The sequence below is a fragment of the Apodemus sylvaticus genome, chromosome 7 (genome assembly GCF_947179515.1).
Source record: "Apodemus sylvaticus chromosome 7, mApoSyl1.1, whole genome shotgun sequence".
NCBI classification, from domain to species: domain Eukaryota; kingdom Metazoa; phylum Chordata; class Mammalia; order Rodentia; family Muridae; genus Apodemus; species Apodemus sylvaticus.
The window spans coordinates 64334201-64360726 of record NC_067478.1 but is presented as its reverse complement, the minus strand read 5'-3'; the positions used below and the strand labels follow the sequence as shown (position 1 = coordinate 64360726).

The 26526-nt window shown below is 50.7% G+C and overlaps 1 protein-coding gene across 1 annotated transcript in view; it reads left to right on the top strand.

Moving 5' to 3' along the window:
• Megf11 (multiple EGF like domains 11) overlaps positions 1 to 26526 on the top strand; it is a 206974-nt gene that overhangs the window by 164604 nt on the left and 15844 nt on the right. Inside the window, exons 8-13 of the mRNA XM_052188048.1 lie at positions 15337 to 15457; positions 16248 to 16411; positions 17408 to 17510; positions 22178 to 22324; positions 22691 to 22825; positions 26135 to 26263. Coding sequence (XP_052044008.1) covers positions 15337 to 15457; positions 16248 to 16411; positions 17408 to 17510; positions 22178 to 22324; positions 22691 to 22825; positions 26135 to 26263 — 799 coding nt within the window. The remainder of the gene's footprint in view (positions 1 to 15336; positions 15458 to 16247; positions 16412 to 17407; positions 17511 to 22177; positions 22325 to 22690; positions 22826 to 26134; positions 26264 to 26526) is intronic.

Here is a 26526-nt window from a genome sequence, read left to right as displayed (position 1 = left end):
TCCTTCCTATACACGTGTGAATGTGCAGGGGAGGATGAACCCGCTAATTTTGTTTCATTGAGCTCTGTACTGCCTACCTCTCCCCACTTAGTACTGGGTTTACAGACACATACCCCCATTTTATGCAGTGTTAGGGGCTAAACTCAGGGTGTTGTGCACATTAGGCAAGCACTCTAACAACTGAGCTGTGTCCGCAGCCCTGAACCCGCTGGTTTCTGAGGTAGTTTACTGTAATTTTAATTTTTTTCAAAACTTATTTTTAATGATGGTTCTTAAACACGTTTCCCTTTAGCCCACCACCTACCAGAGATGGTGGAAAAGACAAGATATGGGGACAGGGTGGAGGGTATAGACCTGTTTAGAAAGGTTCTTTGGAGCAATTGTGTTGTCTAGGAATGGGCAGTTCAGTTCACAGGTTAGCAGGCAGCAGCAGCTCGATCCACTTACCTATACACCAGCAGTCCAGCTCGGTAGAGTCAGGTTAGCAACAGTGGTGGCATGACCTAGGAGAGACAGCCAGGCCTCAGCCTGAGCTCAAGTCAGGACCATCAGGAACACCAGAAGTTCTCAGTTGTGCCTCTCTCAGGGAAGTAAAGATCAGTGAAGACACACCCACAAGCACTGCACAGCTAGCGGTACCAGCGAGCCAAGCTCTGTCTCTGTCACTCACCCCGCAGAGTCCTGTTTATTCCCTCCACACACCAAGTGTCCTCCACGTGTCTTGCCTCAGCAAGTGTCTTGCTTCAGCATGTGCATCCTATTAGCCCAAGTCTGCAAACGTGGCAAGAAGCAGCAGTGCACCACCAGACCTTTTTTTTTTTTTTTTTTTTTGGTGCATTTCTCTCTATGGAGTCCACAAATGCAGCTCAACTATGCAACATAAGGCAGACCAATACGTGCATATTGTTAGCGAGGAGTCCTTCATTTCACGTTCTTTCACGTGCTTGCTTTAGCAGAACATCCTCTCTCCTGTGTCTGCTTCAGCAAAATGTTCCTTCATGAGTCTGCCTTAGCCTTTCACCTACGTCCACTTTAACAAAACATTCCTTCACGTGTTTGCCCCAGCAAAAGAGCATCCGACCGACTTTCCAAAGAATTGTTATGTTTCCACTTCAGTTTACTATGCAGATTTCATGGACACACTGGTATACTGTGTGGGGGCTTGCTGAGAGTCCCCATGGTTGATGATGTACATGTCATAGATCTGTCCCCCTTGTTGCCTCCCATTGTCTGACTTGTCACTGCTACTCAGAAAAGAAAATTGAGGTTCCAGGAGGGCTGGGGAAGGGAGCATTAGTCTGTCGGAATGCTCACTGTCCCCTGCCCCCAGCCCCCAGCCAGGAATCCAGTAATCTGAAACCTAGACTGATGCCTCCCATCCAGAATATAAATGGCTTCTTGTCCTTGAACTTTGGGTGGGGTGGGGTGGGATGGTGGCAGCACTTGGTGATCAGATCATCCGCATCTTGTCACCAGAGAGTCCTGCCTACCTGGCTCTTTAAGCAAAAACAGATTGTAAGCAGGCTGTTCTGGTGAGACCACGAATTCCCACTCCTGCTCAGCCTCATTATATACCTGGAGAGGCTTTCCTCGGGGCCTGGTGTTGCTGGACAGGGCCAGCTGGAGGTGATTACAAAGCCTTCATTGTTCTCAATGGCTTGACTCCATCCCAGGAGCACCAGGCTCCAGCGGGAATGCCATTATTCCAGCCTTCCCCAGCTTCTGAATGATGTGACTTCCTGCAATTAGCCAGCTTGGTAATATGGGGGATGGGGCCATCAATCAGCAGAGCAGACTCAGCCCAGGCTCCCCCAAAGCATCCCACAGTCAGTAATAATTAGCAGTACCTTTATGTGTTTGTTGATTTGTGACCATACCTGCCTGTTTGCTGAAAGATTTCACGACAGGGGGAATTAAAACAGAGCTAATTTTAAAAGCCCATTTCTGGGTATTGGAGCGTCATCCTAAACTCAGTAACCTTGGATATGCCACTTCACTTGCTGGGCCTCAGTTTCCCTATCCATGTTAATAGATTATTTCTCCACAGGTAAAATAAGCTAATTCAAGACAGATTAGAATATATTAAAGGCAGGCTTATTGGAAAACTGTTCTCGGATGGGTGAGTTCACTGGCCCCAAGGACTGAGTGAGGCCAGGGAAGTCATCATGGGGAGGCGGGAGAGGAAAAAGAAAGAAGGAAAGGGTACACACACACACACATGCACATGTGCACACACACGCACTCACACACACACTCTCTCTCTCTCTCTCTCTCTCACACACACACACACACACACACACACACATGCACACGCACACGCACACACACTCTCTCTCACACACACACACTCACACACACACACACACACTCACACTCTCTCTCACACACACTCACACACACTCATACACACACACTCACACACACACACACTCAGAAAGAGGAGGCAAAATGTCCGGATTATATAGGGAGGACCTTTGTGGGAAGGGTAGCTCAGCCCCTTGGCTGGAAAGTTCAAGGCTCAGGGCAGGGACTAGGGACTGAGGGTCACTGAGGGAACCTGGAGGCCAGGTCTCTGTTGATATGCAAAATATGCACCACAGTCCTACTGTTGACCAGAGGTCTGAAACCAAACACATGGAAGATGGGAAGAGTCTATAAGCCTTGTCTGATGTTGTGTTTGAGTAGCCAGTGTGGTAATGGATGCACAATAGACAAGGATTCTATCAACTGAGCTAAACTCCTAACCCTTTCCCAAGGGCCTTTAGAGGGATGTGACAGCAACTTTATGAAAGTTAACCCAATGAGGGCCAGGATGGTGCTGATGAGGTAGTATAGAATGTTGGGCATTCAGGGACCTGACAGCCAGGCAGTTTCCACCCCACGAAGCCCTGGGGATGCAGGGTAGCAGTGGGCTCTGCTTGGTGGTGGTGGTGGTGGTGGTGCTGCTGCTGCTGCTGCTGCCCCTCCTGTTTGTCCCTTCATTCCTAAGCCCCGGCATTTATGATGTCAAGGACTTGGGGTGTGGCAAGGCTCATCAGACACCTAGCCAGCCATCAAAGACCTTGTCCGATGGTAATCACAGCCAGTCTTGTGGAGCGCACTCATTGTGTTCTTGCTGCACGCATCATTTGGTTTATGTCTCACGAGAGCACTATAGATGTACACTTCCACTCTCCTCAGCTTGCAGATGAGCTGAAGTTTAAACAGGGAGAGGAACTTAGCCAGACTTCGAAAGCCATAGTGACAGGAGCCACTTTATGCTCAAGTGGTAATGAGCTTTGATAGACAAGACACTGCAGAACAACAGACCGGAGTTCAAATCCCAGTTCTCCACTGCCTCCATTGCCTATGGTGAGCCCTGTGTCCTGCTTAAGTCTGAATGTCCCTGCCTGTGACAAGGGGTTTGCGTTGAGAGTAGGGAGCTTCCTATAGTCGTTATAAATCAGCACCTGAACCCAATAGGCACCTGCTAAGACGCTAAGCTACACAGGTAGGGAGTATGATTTTTCTCAAGTCTAGCACACGTGTGACCCCCAGAGGGTATCAGGGTGAGCTGCACCCAGGCATCCCTGGTTCGGTAGACTCGTAGGCAGGCTTACTCCAGCACCCTTGGCCCATTCTGACTAGTCCCTGAGGATGTCATGTGAGATGCCACTGTCATCATGTGGAGAGACAGAGGTGAGGATGTGGGTAAGAGAAGTTTGCTTTTTGTGTTAGCTTAGCCTCGGCAAACGGGCCACTCAGGACATCCGTTGGTGAAGGGCACAAGTCTTCCCGATATGGGGAAAGTGCTGGGCTAGGGTGCAAGAAGCAAGTTCATCGTGTGAGCTCTGCTTATGCGTAAGCTCTAGATCTCCTTGTAAACAGGAATGACATTTTCTGCTCAAAGAAAACTGTGGGCACAAGGAGTGCCTCTGATCGGATGAAATGGCATCTCAGCACCTTGGACAGTACCATACATCTCAGCTGGCTACTTTTCCAAATAGCCTGGAGGAGGGACAGGGCAGTGGGGACAAGGTCTTGGTTAATGTCCTGTGGTGCCTGTAGCCCTGTCTTGGTAGCGTCTCTGAGAGGAGGGGAGAACCTGTCTTCCCGAGTACACTGGCTAAAGAAATAGCTGAACCGTGGTTGGGGGAGGGGTCATGAGAAACCATTCACCCTCCTGCATTTCACTGGTCACTGTGACTCCTCGTTGCCACCAAAGGAAATTTACACCCCTTCCTGTGGTTGCTCTCCAGCCTCGTTTCACCTGCTCTGTGACCACACATAACTCACTTTGCCCCAAACCTGTCTCTCCCCTCTTCGTCGCTGCAGCCACATTTTTGTTGCATCTATGAACACCCTGTCCAGCTTCTCAGATGACCTCACTTCCACAGACACTCCTCTCTGTCAGATTCACACGTCTTCTATGTACGAAGCCCATGGCTCCTGCTCAGTCTGCCTCCCTGAGGACAAGGACCTATCTCCTCTAGCCCCATACCTCTTAGCCACCATCACCTACCATGCCTGCCACATGAACAGCTTGCTTGATGAAGTCTCTTTGATAATGAAATCCTTGGGAATAGCAGGGCCATTAACATAGAAGTTTCCAGACTGGCATCTATAGGAAGAAGAATTTGGGCTGCTTACCAGTGGGGCTAGGGTTTGAATCTTTGCCCGTCCCCATGAGCCTCTCTGAGGTTTATTTTTATTATATTTATTTTTGTGTGGGATACACGCAGAAGCAATGTCCAGGAGTCAATTCTCTCCTTCTACCACATGGGTTCCAGATATTGAACTCAGGTCATCAGATTTGGTGGCAACCACCCTTTTACTCTTTCCACTGAATCTTCTAGGATTCTCTCTTCTCTCCGGTGTAAAGGGGTAGCTGGAGTAGCTGTCCTCCAGCACCACCTCTGAGTTCCTGAAGCAATGGTATATCCTAGACAGCTCACCTCACACAGTACAGAGGTCACAGAGATGTGGAACCAGACACCCAGCCTTCAGATACCGGCATCACTGCTTTTTATAGCTGTGTGGCCTCAGGGTCACAGGATACCATCTCTCTGTGCCTGTTTTATGATATGTGAAAAGGAAATGATCATAAATCTCTAGGATTAGTATGCTGATTAAGCTAATTGGTGTATGCAAAGAGTGTATTAGTCATCTTTCAACAAGTGTCAGCCATGACGGCCATGTTTAAAAGGCTGATGCCAACCATGACGTTTGGTGCTGCTGCTGCCCCCTTGAAGAGCCCTGAGAGCCTGTCTGGGATGCAGGTGCAGATATGGGACGAGGAGAAGGAAACCCTTAGCTGCAGCTTCCTCTGGAGTGGGAGCTGCAGAGCAGCTATGTCCCCAGAAAGGACAATAGGCTTTCTCAGCACAGAGGGAAGCTGTCTAATTTCACAGCCACACCCACAAGCCCCTGTGCCGCCCTGCATACTTCTCTCTAAGACACTGCCTGATGGTGCTTCCTGCACACTCGGGTCTAGAACTAATTGCTGTCCTGACAGTGCCTGCAGGGAGCAGGCTGCAAGGTCACAGCCAGACTGAATGACTTGATTTCCCAGTCCCCTCCTGCAGCCTCCTCCCTGCATGGAGACTTCGGGGGCCAGGAGATAAGGTGTTTTTCTGACCATTCCTCAGCCTGGTGCCTTCTTTCAGTTCTGGTTGTAATGGGGACAGAGAGCTCAGCAAGCAGGGCAGAAGGGCCCAGTGTCCCCTCCCTCAGGACTCGGGGCCCATATTTCTCCCTAGGATGACAGCATTTCTATTACCTTAAAGGGCTCATCTATTCATGCTGCAATTTTTTGAAGCCCTGTCTGCCATTATTGAGCCCTGCATGCTGGCAGAGGGGGCAGGCACTCCATCACCCAAATGAACCAACTCCTTCCCGCATTTTTCTCAGCTTTCTCGGCTCTGTCCATAGGTCATATGCAAAGCTCAGTTGCTAGGGCTGGGGAAGGCAGGAGGGGGGCGAGAGTTACGAAAGCCAGATCGGTGGGGCAGCAATTGAATTTTCTCCACACAAGGTTTCTGGCATCCTTTAAAGAGGTCCCCCCAGCAGCCTCCCTCAGGGTGTGTGGCTCCTGAGTTGGAACTTTGGAATGAAGGCAGGTGTGGCCAGGAGAGAGTGCAGAGTGGAAATGGCAGCCAGGCGACACACAAAGCACACCTGTGCACGTCCTGTTTTAATTGTTTCATTGCTCATCAACTCTAGTTCTGAGATAGAAAAGCGACTTCTCATTCCCTGCCCACCCCCATCACGGTCTACCGTCTCAATTATTGTCGTAAAATAGTTTTCCTGCATACTAGATGTGACAAGTTTACCCTCTAGCTGATGTAGCTGTGTGAGCAAGACTGTGCAATGCTTTTAAAATTACCAAAAATATGAAAACACACTCTCATATACACACTCATGCACATACATTCACACACATACACACTTACATACTCACACATGCTAATACAAGATCACACACACTCATGCTCACTCACACACTTTTACACACATACTTATATACACACACTCTCACACATTCATGTACACACACATGCACATTCACACACACACACACACACACACACACACTCTAGCACTGCTGCCTCCTGCTATGTGGCTTTGAGTATCTCAAGGCTTGGATTTTCTTTTTTATTTATCATTATTCTTGGAGGGGAGGCAGGTATGTGCATGCCACTGTGTGTGTGAGTGTGTGTGTGTGTATCAGTGGATAACTTTCAGGAGTTGTTTCTCTCCTTCCACTGTGGGTTCCAGGGCACAGTCTTACATGGCAAGCACATGTGTGTTGTTGGCTGGCTTTTTAAAACTTCAGTTTTTCATCTGTGAGCTGGGGCTGAACATGGAGCTCAGTCAGTAGAGTACTTGCCAACCACGCACAAAGCCCTGGATTCAATTTCTAGCACCCCACAAACCTGGCATGGTGCCACATACCTGTAATCCTAGCCCTTGGGAAGTGAAGGCAGAAGGATCAGAAGCTTACAGTCATCCTCAGATACATCAAAAGTTTGAAGCTAGGCTGGGCTACAAACTATAACACGTTTTCTGTAACACGGGGAACACGTGGGTATTTTGTTCTACTGTGGTTCTTAGGACTGAACCGTATAAAATGTATTCTGTACTTAGAATAAACCTTGACATGCAGTAGATGTTCAATGGTGCTTGTTAAGGTCTGTCGTGGGCTAAGCAGGGTTTGAGTTAAAGAGCGTGAACACAGGCAAGGTCTTGGGGTCAGATGGGCCTGGGTTGGAAGCTGAATCTGTCTCTCAGCATCTCCATGGCCCACAGCCATGTGCTCAGCCTCTTAGAGCCGCTGCCCAGAGCTTGTTGTGGAGCGCTGAGAATTCTCTCTCAAGAGCAGAGCTAGAAGGACACACCGCACTTCCACAGCCCCTCCCATTCTGTTGGGGAGGAGACTAAGGTCTGACAGAGAGAGTGACTTGTCTCTGGTCACATAGCAAGACATGGCAGAGCCGGGGTCGAGCGGAGGTGAGCCCTCCAGCGGATGCTCTCACGCCTTTCACCTGTCTGTCATGAGCTTGTTTTCCCCTGGGCAGGAAGGAGAGTGGTGAAGACACGAGGGTGGTGTGTACCAGGAAGTTAAATCATGTTGGCAATTAATCCACAGAGCAAAGTAGAGAGAATTGGCTTTGTGTCACCGAGGCTCAGGCTGGCTTCTCCCTCTGGGACTCTGTGGTTTGTGGCTTCATTAGGGGAAAGTGCTGAGTCTTCTCTTCCTATCCCACCCCACTCTTTTCCTGTTGAGCTCCCGCTGCCCTTCTCAGTGCCCTCGTCACTCGGACAGTGGCCTTGCCATTTCTGTGGGCAGCTGGAGGAGTCAGGGTAGGTCCCAGGCACTTAGATTCCTTTCTGCCCAGAGTCACTTGCATAGCTAGGACCTCTGCTGGCCAGGATCCAGGACCTTCGTCTGAGCCTCGGATTCTCAAGAATGTCCAGAGCCTCTATGGACAGTCCGATGCATGGCTCTAAGGGCACGCACCATGAGTGCTGAGCACAGCCAGCCCAGGACTGTGTTGCACTCACTCCACACAGCAAGCCTCAGATGGGACTGTGAGGACTCCCACCTTGTACAAGAAGAGACTGATGTTCAGGGATGCAAGGTGCTCTTCCCCAGTACAGTAGCTGAGCTTGACACTGAACCTAGAACCTTCTGTAGTCTCGAGTCCACACTACCTGGAGAGGAGAGAATTATGACGGAGGGTTCTAATTGGCTAGAAACTTTCCCAGACAAGTGGCAGCTCGAGGTCTCAGTTGGAGCCAGGTGGCCTCTGTCTTCCTTGGGAGGTAGGTTGGGTACCACTGAATCTCCTAGATTTGCAGGGTCCATGACCCTGAGTATAAGGAGGGTGGGGGCTAGGACCCTGAGCTGAGGGCTCCCCAACCAGGCTCACCTCCAGTCACTGCCTAGGACTGGACTAGCCAGGAGTCTGGACTGGGCTCCAGCCAGGGTTCTGCACTACTCACCATTAAGTCACTTTGCTCTTCTGTGTATTACCTTTATCTTCTACAAACCTGACCCTGGTCTCTTGAGGCTGGCATGAAGCTTAAGATGCCACAGTGATTAAAAAGGATTAAGGAAGCACCAGGAAATGAGCAAGAGGGATACAGGCTACAGACCTGAACCCCACCAGGCTTGTGATATGTGACATAGAAGAACCAGCTGTGACTGTGAGCCCCTTCTCCAGCAGCCCCACCCCTACACCAAAGCCCTGCCCCTGCACCACAACCCTACCCTGCACCAAAGCCCTGCCTCTGAACCACAACCCTACCCTGCACCAAAGCCCTGCCCCTGCACCACAGCCCCGCCCCTGCACTATAACCTTGCCCCCAGCCTTTTCTCCCTAGGTATGATCACTAGTAATCTTATTTGTAAGAGGAATTACATGAATTTTAAGAGGAATTACAGAGGAATTTCCATAAGGGGAAGGGGTTTGGTTATACCTAAAATATGAGACGTGCTGCAGAAAGGGGTGGTGAAACAACCTGATGTGTGTGGGGAGGTACACTGTAATCCCAGCACTCAAGAGCTGAGGCAGGAGGATGGCAGGAAAGCTCAAAGCCAACCTGAAATACAAAGTGAGACCTTATTTTATGAATAAAACAAAGTTTTGAGTTTTTGTTTTGTTTGTTTTGGTTTTGGTTTCTCGAGACAGGTTTCTCTGAATGGCTGGGGCCGTCCTGGAACTCACTCTGTAGATCAGAGTCTGCTGGCCTTGAACTCAGAAATCCACCTGCCTCTGCCTCCCAAGTGCTAGGACTAAAGGTATGCACCACCACTGCCCAGCTGCAAAACAAAGTTTTAAGGAGGGTGATGCAGTCCCCTGAACTCAGTCCAGGGAAGGTGTCTGGGGGCTCTGAGAGCATCAGGCCCAGATGGCACAGATGAGAAGGGGTGTAGAAGAGCAGGGAGAACCAGTGGGAACCTAAGTATCTGGGCCCTGAAGGCCTGACTGGAGGTCTGCGCCTAATGCACCAGACAAAAAGGAGCCACTGCAGCCCAGAGCAGGGCTGTAACAGGGAGTTGGCCTGAACCGCACTCCTACATCCAAGGGGTGCTGACAGTGTAGCCCCAGCATACAGTTGGTGCTAGATAAGTGTCACACGCAGTAGGCACTGAATCAGTATTGGGCACCTTACCCTCCACCTGTCTTCAGCTAGACAGAATAGACCACTGTGTTTCCCTCTCTGCTGGGTGGCTGAGGCTGGGTCCTCTTTGAGTCTCCTTTGCTCGTGGCTCTGGGGCAGTAGGTAGGGAAAGAAGTACTCTGCAAACTTGAGGCCAAGTAAGGAAACTGTGGCCCTTTCCTCATACCTATGGGGCTGAGTGGAATAACTTCTCAGGCCAGGAATTGGAATCCAAGGGAGATGAATTGGAAGCAGACACCAGACAATGGGCAAATCAGGCACCGCTGGGGCTAGGGACTGAGACACAGCCATCACAGGATGCACATTCTCCTCAAGGGCCTTCCATACTGATGCTCCCAGCCCTTTTCCCATGTTCCTGTCACCCTCTGAAGCTAGGTGTCACCACTGCCATCTTGCAGATAGAGAAGCAGCTTGGACAGGTCACATCAGGCTCTGAAGTATCTTCTACTCCAGCCTCCTTGGGCTTGGTGCCTGTACCCCAGCTGTACCCCAGCTCCCTTGTAGATATGCATTTGTTTATGCCTGTGGCCTGACACCATCCCAGGTCTATACAGCAGTCCAAGCCCAATAGCTGATATGCATATGATCGCTTACCTCATAGTCCCATGACCTGCCGAGCACACAGTCCCCGGGCCACAGCCAGTAGATTATTCCCATTTGTACCATGTGAACCAGGACCCTAAAACAGCAGGCCAGGATTTTATCCCTAGGTTTCTACTCACTCAAGCAATATCTATAAACAAATAAATTGTTTAACAATATATATGTTTATCTGAGGACTAATCCACTGCACATGTGTATTAGTGTTTTAGTCCTGTGACCATGTTGGCAGGATAAATAGTTATACAACACACACACACACACACACACACACACACACACACACACACACACACACGTTGTAAGCCCGCATCCACTCCACCACTGGGCATGGCCTCTTAGGGAGGCAGAATGAGGGGAGTTTGACTGCACTTACCCCACACTGCTGCAGGGGCAGGGCGGGTACTGGGCTGTAGGGAAGTGCCAAGACACTGCCCAGCTGCTGGAAAGCATACAGTCTTAGGTGTGGGAAGCCTGAGCTGGTTCAAGGGGTGGGGGTCCCCTGGCCTGCCGCTAAGCCTCAGCTGAGGTGTGGTTCTCAGACCCTTGGACATCCAGGCGCAGTTGGAGTCACAGAAGAGCAGAGAACGGAGTTGGGGGCTCAGAGGCTGGGGACAGTGTATACCCTGGGTGGGGGGTGGGCGGAAGGGGGAGGGGAACTCTGGCTTGTCCAGCGGGGATGATTATCCTTAGCTTGGCAGATCCAGGCTTGGTGGAGGTTGTGGCCGGGAGTGCAGAGAGGCTTTCTCTGGAGAATCGGAGAACCGACTGCAGTTCTGTAGGCAAAGGCCTTCTTCATGACTCCCCACGGAGGATCTTGATGAAAAGAGCCACTCCATGGTTACACACAGTTTATTGTCATGGTGGAAAATGGATGCATAAAACCAGACCCCACTTCTCAGGGTGGGCCTGAGATTAAATACCTTTTGCAGAGAGGAATGTCTGGGAAAGGAAGCTTATTGGCTAATCCCTCCAGGCCTCTAGGTACCTCATTAGCATGGAGAACTCTGTTTTGGGCCTCTGTGTCCATAGGACATGTTTCTTTTATATGAGAAGCATGGCACGTGTTCCAAGTCAGGAGTCTGGTAGGGAGCTGGGACCCACAGAGTCTCGGGGTCTTAACCTGCTCCACCTTACCAAACTTCCTGGCATGGTTTTATCATGTGCGTGCGCATGCACACAGACACAGACACAGACAGACAGACAGACACACACACACACACATACACACTTTACCAAAACCAGTCCTCAGTCCTCAGGATATTTGCTAGGAGGGGTATAGCCAGCCATGCCTCTCCAGTGCTAGCCTCCTCCTATCCTTGCTTCCTCCCCAGTCCACACACCTCCTCAGTACTCAGAAAAGCTTCCTAATACCCAGTAGGGCCTTTCTCAGATAGTTAGAGATAAGGCTTTTTTTGCCATTTAAAAATGCCAAAGGGCTTTTGTTGTGGGGTTTTTTTTTTTTGTTTTTTTTTTTGTCTTCTGTTTTGGTTTTTTGTTTGTTTGTGTTTTTGTTTTGAGACTAGGTCTCAAATAGTCCAGGCTAGCCTTGAACTCACTGTGTAGCTAAGGATAACTTCCAGCATCCCGATTCTCCTGCCTCTACAAGCCAAGTACTGGGTGGTGGGATCTCAGGTATGTGCTGTCACACTCAGTGTATGTGGTACTGGGTGTATAGTATGCATGCTAGGCAAGTACTCTCTAAATGCCTTGCTCTGAAATGCCAATGTTTGAGAAAAGCCATGAGTGCTAGAAGTCTGGAAGGTGGTTAAGGCTACTCACAACCAGTGTTTGTCCAGCAGGACTCTGGCTCAGCCTTGCAGGGAAGCCTCCTAGCCCAGGTGACCTATAGTTGACACTGAGGTGCACTTGCAGTAGGCCCAGCTCCTGAAGGACACGCACGCACGCACGCACGCACGCACGCACGCACACACGCACACACGCACGCACGCATGCATGAGGGCTCAAAACAGGGCTCAGCTAAAGGCAGGCATGGGGAACAAGCTACTGCCTCAAGCCCTCCCACTCAAGTGAGGGCTGGGGAGACCGGAGAGAGATGCTGAGGGCGTCCAGAGTCATCAGCAACGTCAGCGTGGAGCAGCCCTGCTCCAGTGCAGTGTCTGACACACACCAGTGCCTACAAACGGGTGCCTGGCTGGGGCTCTGTCTCCGCTGGCAGAGTGCTGCCTGCATGCACACAGCCCTCAGTTCAATCCCCAGCACCACATAAACTGGATATGAAGGGGGAGGCAGAGAACCAGAAGTTCAGGGCCAGTCTGAACTGGAGAGGGAGTTGGAAGACAGCCCGGACTACAGGAGGGAGACACTGTCTAAAAACAGCAACCCCACCCCCAATGATGATTCCTACCCAACCCTCACTTCACCTTCATAGCCCTTCTAGCTAGTAAGAGATCACTGGAGTTCTAAATGTCAATTCCATTACCACTGTGGTAAGTGCCACCGTAACAGGAAGAGGGAAGAAGCAGTAGACTGAAGGACATGAGAGGCGAGAAGGACTGTAGGTCACATTCAGTCTGTCCTGATGGCGATCAGGGGCCAGGGCACTTGGCAGCCACGCTGGGCTGAATGAACCATGGATACATCCATGTGTTTTGGTCTCACTGCAACCCACGAACCCTGACTGAAAGCCCAGGCCTTGTCTTCCCAACCCATCGCATCTCCTCCTCCAGCAAAATACATGTGCTTATGTGGCTAAATGCCCAGTGGGCATGACGGCCCTTGAGTGAGTCCATCCTGAGCAAGCTGTCTGGCAAAAGAGACTCGGCATGTCTGTGAGCTCCAGGTTTGGCTGAGAGAGAGAGAGAGAGACCCTGCCTCAGTGAATAAGGAGGAAGAAAAATGGGAGATGATTCCTAAGAACTAGCTTCCACATGCATGTACACATACATGCATGCACCCCACATGCATGTGCACATATATACATGTACCCTACATGCATGTGCACATACATGCACACAATGCATGCAAAAGGCATGCATACACATATGCATATCATAAACATACATAGAAAACTGGAAAAAGAAAGAAAAAAAAAAGCCGGGCGGTGGTGGTACACGTCTGTAATCCCAGCACTCTGGGAGGCAGAGGCAGGCAGATTTCTGAGTTTCGAGGCCAGCCTGGTCTACAGAGTGAGTTCCAGGACATCCAGGGCTATACAGGGAAACTCTGTCTTGAAAAAACAAAATCCAAAAAACCAAAACAAAACAAATCATGCAGGCGGGGTGGGGGGTGGGGGTGGGGGGTGGGGGGTGTTTATTCCCTAGGGCTCTTCTGCTAAGCTCTGATAGGCAGGTGCACAAGCCCCCTTAGCATGCAAGTAAGGAACCCCCCCCCCAGTTCTACCCCATTAAACTGCCTCCCACCCACTCATGTATTTAAGGGGACCCAGGGATGAACTTTCACAATTTCCTCCTTCGTATAAGGGAGGGGCAAAACCCTTCCATCCTCTTTCTACTTCGATGCCTAAAACCACTCATTAACCTCTTGACCATTTCGAGGAGAAGGGATAAGAGGCTCAGCTGTTGATTAATTTTCCCAAACAGAGCCAAACTACAAAGCGGCATATTGCAAAGGAGAAAAAGCCAACAAACAACATTTGAAACAAATTTTATGGAACACATAAGGCACCAGGGTTGGGTCCGGCGAGGCAGGCAGGAGAGGCTTCGGTCTGTCAGGAGCAGCATGGAGGGTTCCATGCCATCGGCAACTCTCATATCAGGTTCAGGATGTTAGCAGCCCATTCTGCATCCATAATTAACAGGCCTCCTAGAGGAGGAGTCCACAGCCTCCTCCTGGAGTAGGACAAAGAGGCCTGGTGGGGTACTGGTGAGCAGCCTGCTCTGGGAGCCAGGGACGAGATCCTGTGGGTGGAGAGTCCTCCGTCCCAGAAGTGCTCGGTGTCTTAGATGGAACAGCAGAGGACACAGGCACCGGTGCATCTGGATCCAGACACGGGCACTTCCTTTGAGGTCCTACTGTTCTCAGGCAGTGAATGTACTGTGTAAACAGACAGCCTTGTACTGTGAGCCACAACAACACGAGGTGTTGTCTCAGAGACCTCCACTGCAGAGAATGGGATTCTTGCCCACAGCAGAGAGTTCCAGGGCCTGTCCATGATCAGCAGAAATGGAGCTTATTTTTTGAAAAGGATTCAATATAGAATGAAGCATAGGCATGAAAGGGAAGCCAGACAAGAGAGCATCCCTGGAGTTGTCAGGTTCAGGGGGTGGGCTCTCGGTAGTTCTAACAGGCAGTCTCTGCCCCCTGTCCTCAGGGGGTCAGTTACACAGATCGGTGATGGTGGAAGTAGAAAAGGAGATGTATTCAATGTGGCATTTGGCCACAAGCGCAGTGACACCCTACTCTACCAGTTTGCCTATCCTGGGGTCTTGACATGAGGTTCCGGTTAGTAGGGTGGAGGTATACATAGCTAAGCAGTCAGGGTCAAGATGTGGGGGGCTTCCCCATCATCATCATCATCAGTCATCTAGGCTGCAGCCTCCCGCAAGGCTGTGTGAGTACCTCCTGGGGCCTCTCGGGAAGGGTCAGTTTCTTCCTTGTTCACTTCTGGTTGTTGGCAGAATCTGGGTGGAGGTCTCCATTCTCTTGCTGGCAATACAGCGCTCAGTCTAGAGGCCACCATCTTCATTATTTGTGGGTTCCCTTCTTCTGACTTCAAAGTCACAAGCCAAGAGGAAGATTTAGGATGTATGTCTCTGACCTACCCTTTCTAATCACTTGCTTTTAAGGACTTGTAAGATATCAGGCGCACCTCCATGATCCAAATACCTTAGTTTCTCCGTCCTAAGGTCCCCTGTCACCTCTACAAAGTTCCTTTTGCCATATACCAGAAGGGGCGAGGTGTGGTGGCACACACCTTTAATCCCCTCTCCCTCTCGGGCAGGGGGAGAGGCAGGCAGGTCTGTGAGTCTGAGCCGGTCTCAAAGGAGAGAGAAGGCGCTGGGGACGGCAGACATAGGGAGGGGCACCACCTAGAGCCACCCGGAGTGGGGACACTGCTCATCTCACACCCAGGCCTTCTTTGTGCAGGGCGAGGTGTGTGCCATCCCCTGTGCTGCAGGGACCTATGGTCCCAACTGTTCATCTGTATGTAGCTGTAGCAATGGCGGCACCTGTTCCCCTGTGGATGGCTCCTGCACCTGCCGCGAGGGTAAGTTCCCTCCAGCTCTGTTCCCAGGCCCACATGTGCAAACAGCTGAGCATCTCTGCTTAAGCCTACCCACCACTCGGGGTCAGAGAGGTGCAGGTTAGGTCCCAGCCAAGGGAAGCCACAGCCAGAACCAGAAGAGAAGTATAGGAGGGTGTCCTTCCGGGTTTGGGATTTGGAATTGCTGAGGGCATGGAGGGAAGGTGAGCCACATGGTCTGCAGGGACAATATGGGGAGACAGTTCCCTGGACCTGGATGAGAGACTCACCTGGTGGGAGCTAAGCATGCTGTGGAGGCAGTAGTGGGCCAGAGGCACAGCCCATGGCAAAGGCTATTTGGCAGACACTGTAATCCAGCACTAGGAGAAACTGTAGCTCTGGGTTATCCTGGGCTATATAATGAAGGGAGAGAAGAGGGTGCACCTGGCTCCTTTCCCATTCTGATCTTGGGGCCAGATCTCCCTCAGGAAGCCTGCCTGGAGGCAGCAGCTAGAAAGTCCTGAAGTTCTCAGGGATAGCCTCCTGCTTCAGGGAACAGGCGGGAGAAGTTCAGCCCTAGGCGCAGGAGCAGACAGGCTTCTGGAAGGAGATAAGCTCCCGAAGCCCCAGCCCTGGCCTAGGGGACATGCCTCCAGAGCTGATCCTGTGGCCCAGCCCGCAGAAAAGGTACGAATCCTGTGGCAGGGAGGAAAGTCTAGGCAACTGTGGTGGCCGGGATGTTGCCTGTGGTTGGGGACTTGGGTGAAAAGTTATGCTGGGCGTGGCCAAGTGACACCCTCTGCCCTCTCCCCAGGATGGCAGGGCCTGGACTGCTCCCTGCCTTGTCCCACTGGGACCTGGGGCCTGAACTGCAATGAGACTTGCGTCTGTGCCAATGGAGCTGCCTGCAGCCCCTTCGATGGCTCCTGCGCCTGTACCCCAGGCTGGCTGGGGGACTCCTGCGAACTGCCCTGCCCGGTGAGCGCCCACCTTGATCTCTTGTGCTTTCTGCTCCCTGGAGGGTTAACGATCCAGAGAAGATCTCTGAGTCAGGGCGTGTTAACCTCTGTGTAGCTTCTTCTTACCCTAGGCCTCAACCCTCCCATCTGTAAAATGGCCACTCAGGCAGAGCACGCTGACTGGCAGCTATAGACTCCATCCTGCCAGGATACTCTCCATCCTCCCCCAACACAGTAGAATGTTCTGTCTGGGTAGCAGCTGAGTTGCAGTCTGGCCATGGCTAGGGACAGGGCATGGAACCAAACCATCCAGCACCAACCTCCCCTCTTCGAGCACTGAGGCTTTGGTGGAGACTGAGTATGAGCTCTGTTGAAATCCTGCTTTTCCTACGTCCTGCCTCCTTGAATGTGTTTCGCCAGCTTCTTCCCACTTTAAGGTGGGAACGGGTGGAGCCATCCTAGAACACAGACGTGAGAATTAAGAGACTGGGGCCGAGTGGGCGTTTGAGACCTCGTGAGCTTGTAAGACACGAGGCTCCCATTTCCTTCCCCAGGGCTAGAGTAAGCTATCCTCATTCCCCATGTGGCATGGTTGTATCATAATTAAGAAAGTATGTTATGTTTTATGAGCTAGGATCTCACAGTGTAACCCAGGCTGGTCTTGAGCTCATAGCAATCCTTCTTCTGTTTCTGCCTCCCAACTTCTGGGATTACAAGAAAATTTCCCCCCACCATGCCTGTCAATAATAAAATGTATTTTAATCTACAATTTTAATGACCACCTGGAGGCTATATTGGATACATTTATCATCACCTAGAGGCAGGCCCTCTTCACGTCCTCTATTCCTATTAATTCGGCTGATGGATTGTTTGGGATGACATCATAGCCCTGTTGGTACCCAGCTACAGAGCACCATGGCTGTGCCCTAGGCCTGTCTGCATCCCTGAAGAGCTGATGGAAGTGTGTGATCCTCTAGGGGCAGAGGTATGACTCTTCTCTCCTCCTTCTCCACAGGACGGCACATTCGGGCTGAACTGCAGTGAGCACTGTGACTGCAGCCATGCTGATGGCTGTGACCCTGTCACAGGCCACTGCTGCTGCCTGGCAGGATGGACAGGTAACTCTGCCCTGCCACTCACTGCCTGGGCCCTGGGAAGCCAGGCTCTTGGTTTTCCTTCTTCCCTCACAACTGTTCATCTCCTATCATTGTCTTCCTGCTCCCAAACATGCACGCCCCCTTCATCTGCTCCCATTCAGCCTGGTAAGGAGATGTTTATGGAGGACATGCTATGTTGAGGTTCCGTTCTCAGGACAACACATTTCAAGGCTGACAGGTATTCAGCCTCTGTATAGAGAACATGGCACTTTGGAATCCCAATCCTTTTTTTTTTTTTTTTTTGGTTTTGGTTTTGGTTTTGGTTTTTTCGAGACAAGGTTTCTCTGTGTAGCCCTGGCTGTCCTGGAACTCACTCTGTAGACCAGGCTGGCCTCGAACTCAGAAATCAACCTGCCTCTGCCTCCCAATTTAATGCGCTGGGATTAAAGGCGTGCGCCACCACCGTCCGACTGGAATCCCAATCCTTATGTCTACCTCATAACATCCTGCCGCACAAAGGGGAACTCTGCCACTTCTCTGCAGCCCATTGATACTAGGGGCCCATCTCTCATCAGACCCGCCTTCATCTCCTAGTAGGTCTCCTGCCTTCTGCCTTGCCCAGGTGACTCACTCTGAAAATGGTGACCAGCAGCGACCTCCAAACCAGTCTTTTCAATTCTGTGGCTTCATGGAATCCATGTAGAGTCTCAGGCCTGGCCAGATGCAACACTGCACACATGTAATCCCAGCACTCAGGAGAGACAGGAAGATCAGAAGTTCAAGGTCATCCTTGGCTACATAGCAAGTTTAAGGCTAACCTGGGCTACATGAGACCTTGTCTGGGAAAAACAAAAATTGTAACAAAAAAATCCAGACTTCTTGTTATAAGGTCTCACCCCCTATGATGTGGGCCTGCCCAGTTCCTCTTTCCTTCCCTATTTCTATCGCAATGATTCCACACATCTGGGCTAAAGTTAATTTTGTTTTTATTAAGGATAGATTTCATTGTGTAGCAGTGTCTAGCCTGGAGCTTCCTGTTTATCCTGGCTGGCCTTGAACTCTCTGTATCTTCTCCTGCCTCAGCCTTCAAGTGCTGGGTCTGGTTTTATAGGTATCACCACCATCCCCTGCCCTAATTCCTCACCTCTGCACTGCCCTCCCCTCATTCTTGTTAGTCTCCACCCCCATCTTACCAATAAGTCCCTTTCCCTTCATTTAGGGTGCTGGGCAAGTGTTGTGCCAGTGGGTCACACCCTAACCCCAATAACTCCTTCCCATTTGCCCGGCTTCATGTTGAAGGTCGTCTACCCATCCGGGAATACCTGCTTATGAATTCTGGTGACCTAGACCCTCCTCTGCAGCACAACTGACCTTAGACTGATTTGAGTGACTATTTCTATAGCAGCCCTAGGAAGAAGTCTTGCCTTAGGCATCCCTGCACCCACTGCCTGCCCCAAGCCGAGAAAAGGAAACCAGATGACTAAGAACTGAGTTCCAGCCAGGCCTGGGCTTGTGAACTTTTCCAAGTCCTCTACTTTGCATGGCCTGAGGCCTCCATCCATAAAGCACAGACAACTGGAATCCTCGCAGGGAACCTTGGGACCACTTTGACGGTTCAGTGAAGGGTGCTGCTAAGGGCTCAGCGCCTGGCACACAGTGGTCTGTGATGTAAACCACGGCTGCAGGGAGCTTTCAGTAGCAGTGCGGATGTGGTGACCGCTGGCCAGGCGGATCCCGCTGCTTTCACTCTGTAGGATTAGACCTACCTTTATTCTCACAGCTGAAGGCTAGGGACATTCATTCATAGCAGTGGCTCTCAACCTTCCTAACACTGCTACCCTCTAATACAGTTCTTCATGTTGTGGTGATCCCCAGCCATAAAATTATTTTTGTTGTTACCTTATAACCGTAATTTTGCTATTGTTAGGAATCATACTGTACAGACCTGTGTTTTCCAATGGTCTTCGGCGACCCCTTGGAATGGGTTGTTCAAACCCCAAAGAGGTCGTGACCACAGGCTGAGAACCACAGCTTTTCAGCATGTCAGGTTGAGATTCCCCTGCCTGCCAGCTCTCCCTCAGTGTGGACTAAAGCCCCACCTCTCATGGTCCCCAACAGTGTCAGCTCCAGCCTTGAAATGTTCAGTACCTTAATTTTGATAGAGCTGATCTGACTTTAATGACACCTACTTTAATGACGACATTTAAAAACTTCTGGCTTAGACACACAGCTTCTCCGCTAGGCCTCTGCTGGTTCCAAGGCCCATTTCTCCAAAGATGGTCCTGAAGGCTTCTCAAACAGGTGATTGATGGTCTCAGATTTGTCATGCAGAAGAAGGCCAGGAAAGACAGGGAGAGTGAGGGGCAGAGCTGGGCCTCCCATACAGTGAGCACCCCTTCCCTGAAAACCCTGTTCACCTAGCCATCTGACGTAGGCATATCCTCTGCCCTCTCATAAGCCTCCACCCCCCCCCACCGCCGCCATGTTTTATTCGCCTTGCTCTGAACACAATAGGTACTCACAAAATGCTTCTTGAAGCCCACTGAAAAAAGTTAGCTGTGACCACACAGAGAAAGTGTAGAGAGTATCTGCTCTGACTCTTATACTAGCGCTAAGGAGGTGTCAGGATGTTAGTGTCAACAGGAGAGGAGGCCCAGGCCACATTTTTAGGAGAAGACTTTCACTTAGTGGGTAGGTTATTTGGTTGTGTACTTTTGAGACAGGATTCCCATAGCCCAGGTTGGCTCAAACTTGCTATGTAGCTAAGGATAACTTTGAACTCCTGTATCTTTAATATTATTTAAAAAAAAAAAATGCCGTAGGTGGTGTCTTTGCTGTGAGGAGCAACTAGGTCAGCAGAAATGAGTTTCAGGAAACCACTGCCCACTTCTCCACATCTGTGGCAGGGGAGGTAGGAGCCAGAGTATAAATGAAACAGCTGTAACAGGTAGATACAGATGTTTGGATCCTTGAGCAGACAGGCTGGACAGCTTCCCAGAGAAGGACTTGCTATTGGCTGTGTGAGTGCGGCTTTGAGACTGGGTTCTACATTGTAACCACCCATTAGTATGTGGGAGAGGGGACTCCTGAAAGCGAAAGCTGGAGAGATCATCCTCCAGGTGGGAAGGGAAGGGAGAGGACTTTAGAGTTTGTTTTCATGAGGGGGAGCACATGTAGGGAGGATGCACGTATATGCACACAAAGACCTGGGCTTGCGGTCAGGAATCACCCTCAACGTCTCTTCCACCGTATTCACTGAGACAGAGGCTCTCAGTCAATCAGCGAGCTCACCCACGTGACTCGTCTCGCTAGTCGCTTCTAATCTCCACTTTCCGAAGATGGAACAAGTTACAGATGGTTGTGCGCCATCGTAGGCATGCTGGGGATCACACAGGGGTGTTCCCTCTCCAACCCCAGCAAGGCTGAGGCACAAGTTAGGGCACAAGAAGGGAAGACATCCCCGGCAGCTCCGCACCAGGCTCCCGACCCTGGCTGTCTTACTGTGTTCCCTCCCTCTCTCCTACAGGTAAGCCTGCGGAGTCTCAACTCCTCCAAATTGGTCCCACTGCTCCCTTCACTGTTCACTGGGTCTTCCCTCTCTGTTTCTCTTTCTCACAGTCCCTGTCCTTATAACAAGGTAGACACGACTTTTAAACTAATCCTGTGCCTCCGAAGCCTCTGAAGCTTGCCTTCCAAAGACTGGCTGGTCTCCTGGGCCTGGTCCAGTCGCTGGTCTAACACACCCATGTCAGCCTGGAAGCTGCTCTGCCTGGAAGGGATCCCACCCTGGAAGCTAACATTCCTGCTTAGCCTCCAAGCTGAAATCAGCTCAGCTCAAATAGTCTTTGAGCTTGGGGTGGGGTGGGGGGACTGTAGATTTCATTCCCTCTCTTACTGAGATAGTCCATCCATTTTCCCATAGACTGCTGTTTATCAAGCTGAGGGTCATTTATCAGCATGTTCAGGGTATAGCTAGCACTTTTAGTTTCTTTTATACATGTGTATATATGTGATATAAAATATGAACTATACGTGTGTGTATATATATATGTACACACATTTTCTTTTGAGACAGGGTCTCATATAGCCTTGGCTGGCCTTGAACTTTCTACATAGTTAGGAGGGTCTTGTAACAGAGAGACAGACATAGACAGAGAGAGACAGAGAGACAGAGACAAAGAGAGAGAGAGATGCTGAATGAGTGTGTATGTATGATCGACGGGGTTGCATGTGCCACAGTGGAGGTCAGAGGACAACTCTGGACAGGCAGTTCCCTCCTCCCACTTTTATGTGGCTCCCAGGGATAGAACTCAGGTCACTAGGCTTTCCTACCAAGTAACTTTAGCTGAGATGAACCTGACACGCTCTTGATGCCAGCTCAGCTGTGAAGGTGGAGGCAACCGTCCTCATCTGGTGCCACCATCTCCTCTGTTGCTGGACTCGTCAAGTATGTCACGAGTCTGCCATTGTGCTGTGTTCAATTCTAAGCTATACTGACTTCTTTTGTTGCCTGCTCTCCTTTTATGACTGCCTTTGCTTGGTCAGTTCTTTTTGCCTTTGAAGACTCTGTTAGGGCGTCGTCTCCTGCCAGAAGCCCTCCCCAGCAGCCCCACTTCCCCTGGATTTCCCTCCATCTTCCCCCTGCCTTCATCCCTTCCCACTGACCTGCCTCTGTGTCTGGTCCACAGGCATCCGCTGTGATAGTACTTGCCCCCCAGGTCGCTGGGGCCCCAACTGTTCAGTGTCCTGCAGCTGTGAGAATGGAGGCTCCTGTTCCCCAGAGGATGGGAGCTGCGAGTGTGCCCCTGGCTTCCGAGGACCCTTATGCCAGAGAAGTAAGGCTAGGCCCCCGCCCCCAGGCTTCTGATTTCCCATTCACCAAGCCCCTCACAGTCGGTAGTGCTGGCCTGTGGGAGGCTGGCCTGTGGGAGGCTGGCCTGTGGGAGGCTGGCCTGTGGAAGTTAGGCCCCTCCACTCATTTTGTAACTTCTTCCCCCGTACTGTCTCTAAGTTCAACGTCTAGGTTCTCAATAAAATCAGGGCCAGCCCACAGTTCTCTTGAAAAGGGATGGACCTCCAGGTGTGGGAACCCTAGACTTCCCCATTTTCAAGGAGCCTTTCTTCACTGGGCTGGGGGAGAGGTGGCTAGGGCAGCTGTGCCAACAAGCTTCTGACCACCATCTCCCCTCTGACACCCTCAGTCTGCCCACCAGGATTCTACGGCCATGGCTGCGCCCAGCCTTGTCCCCTCTGCGTGCACAGCAGGGGGCCCTGCCACCACATCAGTGGTATCTGTGAGTGCCTGCCAGGATACTCTGGAGCCTTGTGCAACCAAGGTACCCGCAACTAATGGGGCGGCCAGGGCAGGGGACAAAGGGCAGGGAGAAGGAAGGGTCCAGGGAGTCTCTTCTAATGCTGCTGGAATAAGAAAACAAATCACTATGCTGCTGAAGGGACAGGCTCAACGAGGTCACAGGTCACGTCTGGGCTCTCACAGCCAGCAAGTGGCAGAAATGAATTCAGACTCCAATATTCTGCTAAAAAAAGGAAAAAAACAAAAAAACAAAAAAAAAAAAACAAAGATCCAGCCATGGCAGTATATACCCATGTAATCCTGGAACTTGGGAGGCTGAAATAGGAGGATTACATGTTCCAGGCCAGTCTGGGCTACTTAACAAGATTCTATCTGCTGGACGGGAGACTAGGGAGCCCGCAACAGCTTAGCACGTGGCCTTGCTTGGATACTAGTTTGCAGAATTTAAAGCACAGTCAGTGAGAATGAAGGAATTTGAAAATAAAGAACACTTAGAGCTAAAGACATCTTCAAAGTCACCAAGGCCAGAGTCACCTGGCCTGTGCTGAAACACCTCTCTCGACAAAGCGCTCACTACCTCCAGGGCAGTCATCCTTTTGCTACATCAGCCCAGCTGAGCTGGGCTATTTTTAATATGCCCGAGTAGACATTTGACTCCGTGAGTTGAGGTCAGGAGAAGTGTGGCCCCCTGGGTAACGTATGTGACAGTTTCATTTGCTTGCGGCCCCCTTAGGATGCTTTAATCACCACCTGACAGGCTGGGGCTTATTTATTAAACATAGGAGACTTGGCCGTCAATAGAACCAGGCCCAGTCTAAATTAGGAGCTATGGAGCCCAGGAAGGAGCCCTTGCAGCCCAAGTTGTCTGATTTATTGCCCGCTGGCCTAATGAGTCTTTTCCACATATAGATCTAATGGAGTTTGCTATTAATGGCAACTGCCCTGGTTAAGTCTCAAACCTTGTAAAAAATTGAACTGACACTTTCTAATGACTGGCTTTCCAGTGAGTTACAAATTACGGACAGTGCTTCCCCCGAATCATTAAACATAGATTAAATATAACCCAATGTTTTCTTTTCACCAGCCCCCTCCTCCCCTTCCCATGCCTGGCTCTCGATTCAGTTAAGAAGTCTCACAATTAGTGCATTAGACTGATCACATTAGCAGCTCTGTGGGTGAATCTGTCTGCTTTGGATGGGGGAAAGACTTCAAAGAGACGACTGCTTGGGAGAGCAGTGCAGTTGTGGGGTGAAGGCTGTTGTCATAGCCCCAGCACCGTGCTCCCCACCAAGCTGGATAGTCCTTTGGCTCAGCCAACAGAGAGGGTGCAGGGAAGCCACCTTTTAGGATGACAGGGCTTGAACTGGGCCCTCGGAATAAAGTCTCCCAGCGGCAGGGAGGAGGCAGGGCAATGCGCAGTTTAGAAAGTGGAGCCTGTGTAGCAAACAGGAGACCAGAGACTGGCCTGGAAAGGGGAAGCCCCAGCCCAGATCAGCTGGCTTACCTGTAGCTACTAACCAAGGCCACTGTAGTGACTCATGTCCCCATCTTGATGAGGAAGCAGATCTAGGGGTGGAGTGTCAAGTGAAGGGCTTTGTTTGAATGTCCTCAGCTAGGAAACAGTCTTTGTTCTGTAACTGGGAGCAGGCAGCACAACCTCTCCCTGTATGCCAAGGGAATCCAGAGACGGGGGCAATGACGAAGGCGTTCTCAAGGTTAAGTGAACTTAGTATCTGTGAAACATTTTGATCAGTTCCTGGTGCATGTAAATGCCATGTATGTTTGCTGAATGCATCACAAAACTAGAACCTGAGCCCAAAGCTTCAGGCGGGGTTGGTCCACCCGCCTTCATCAACGGTCCCAGCCACTAGCTGTGTCCACAGGGTGTAGACTACATGTGTAGTCTAGCTACCAGGCAGGCTGGGGAAGGGCAGGCAGTTGGGGGCAGAGTGAAGGAACAGAGGGGATGGCATCCGTGGCTTGAGACCTGAACAAAAGGAAGCTGTTTTCCTCCAAGAAATCACTACCTGTCCATCCCACGAGGGCTAGGGAGACGCACAGTGGCTGAGAAGGCTTGCTGAGTTCACTTTCTAGAACCCATGCCAGGCAGCTTACAACTGCCTCTAACTTCACTTCCAAGGGATCTGATGTCTTCCTCTGTCTTCCACAGGCACCTGCTCACATGTGCACATACTTGCACACAGACACATTAAATAAATATTAAAGAATTATATTCCTGGTCTCCGATGACTTTAGTAATAGAGCCTTCTAGAAGGTTTTGATTTCTGAGGTGTACATCCTCAATGTTCACTGGACAGTCGGATACAACAGAAAATGAGACCATATTTCCTGCCCTTGCAAAGCTTAGGCCAGACAAGTGGGGGAGGGGGTATTGGGGGGAGGGGGGAGCAGGGAAAAGGGTGATGATGTTTGGCCCTGGTGGCTTGAGTGCCTGCTCTCTCCCCAGGCATTGTAGGAGACACCAGAAGGGGCAGGATTCAGGCTTGGCCCGAAACAGATGTCAGGTCTCAGTAATAGGAGAGACTGAGGAAGAAGCTACTTGAAGCCTCAGATTGGGACATAGCTGCCCAGAAAATGGAAGATGTATGGAACAGCTAGGACTAAGTTCAGATAAAACCTAAAAAAAATCCCTAATAAGTGGCTTAAAGATGATACACATTGTTTTATCTACATACTGAGAAAACCAAAAAGGTCTAAAAGTAGGCTCCTGGGGAACACTAAGGGAGATGACAAAGATGTCAGTGTCTTAAGTCTTGCTTCACCTTATTGTTCCAAGGGAGGTGACACTTAAGATGAGTCTTATAGGCAGGACATCCATAGCCAGACTTGAGAGTCATGGGAATTTAGATGGCATTAGCCATAGGAAAGCACAGAGAAGAAAGGCCTGGAATGTCCGTAGAAGGGGGAATGTGGTGGTCCATGTGTCTAGGAGGTTAGTCAAGAATAACCTAGGGGAAAGCAGACGGCTGGGAGGGAGTCTAGGAACACTCAGCCGAGAGTCCAGAGATGCCAACTCCTCCTCAGGACTTCCTACCTGTGAGACCCAAGACAACTGACATCTCCTCTACGGGCCTCAGCCTGTCCCTGTAAAAGGAATCAGAACAGGGCGTCTTGGGGTATGGCTGTGGGAGGAGGAGCACTCACTCTATGTTATGGAGAAGGGCAACTGCCACTGTAGGTGTAGGTTCCCATTCAGATCACACCCAGGGTGGTCAGGGCCGTGACCTAGGAAAGTCGGGTGTGGCTGTGTGAGTGGTGGCTCTTAGAGCCTGGGAAGGAAGTCTGGTGCCAGGCTTCCCTGTGCCCACAGTGTGTGCTGGAGGGCACTTTGGGCAGGACTGTGCCCAGCTCTGTTCCTGTGCCAACAATGGGACCTGCAGCCCCATCGATGGCTCCTGTCAGTGCTTCCCTGGGTGGATTGGCAAGGACTGCTCACAAGGTAAGCTTCCGCCCCTGCAAGTGTCCCTCCCTCTGCCAACAACAACATCCCCCTGAGACCCATTTCTTTTTTTTTTTTTTGACCCATTTCTTTCTTTGTATTGTTTCTATGTGTATGATAAGTGCCACAGCAAGGATGTGGAGGTGAGACAGCAACTCTGCAGCACTAGTTTGCTTTTATGTGGGTCCCAGGGATCAAATTCAGGGTCACCACAGGCTTGGGTGGCAAGTGCCTTTACCCACTGAGCCATGTCACTGTTCCCT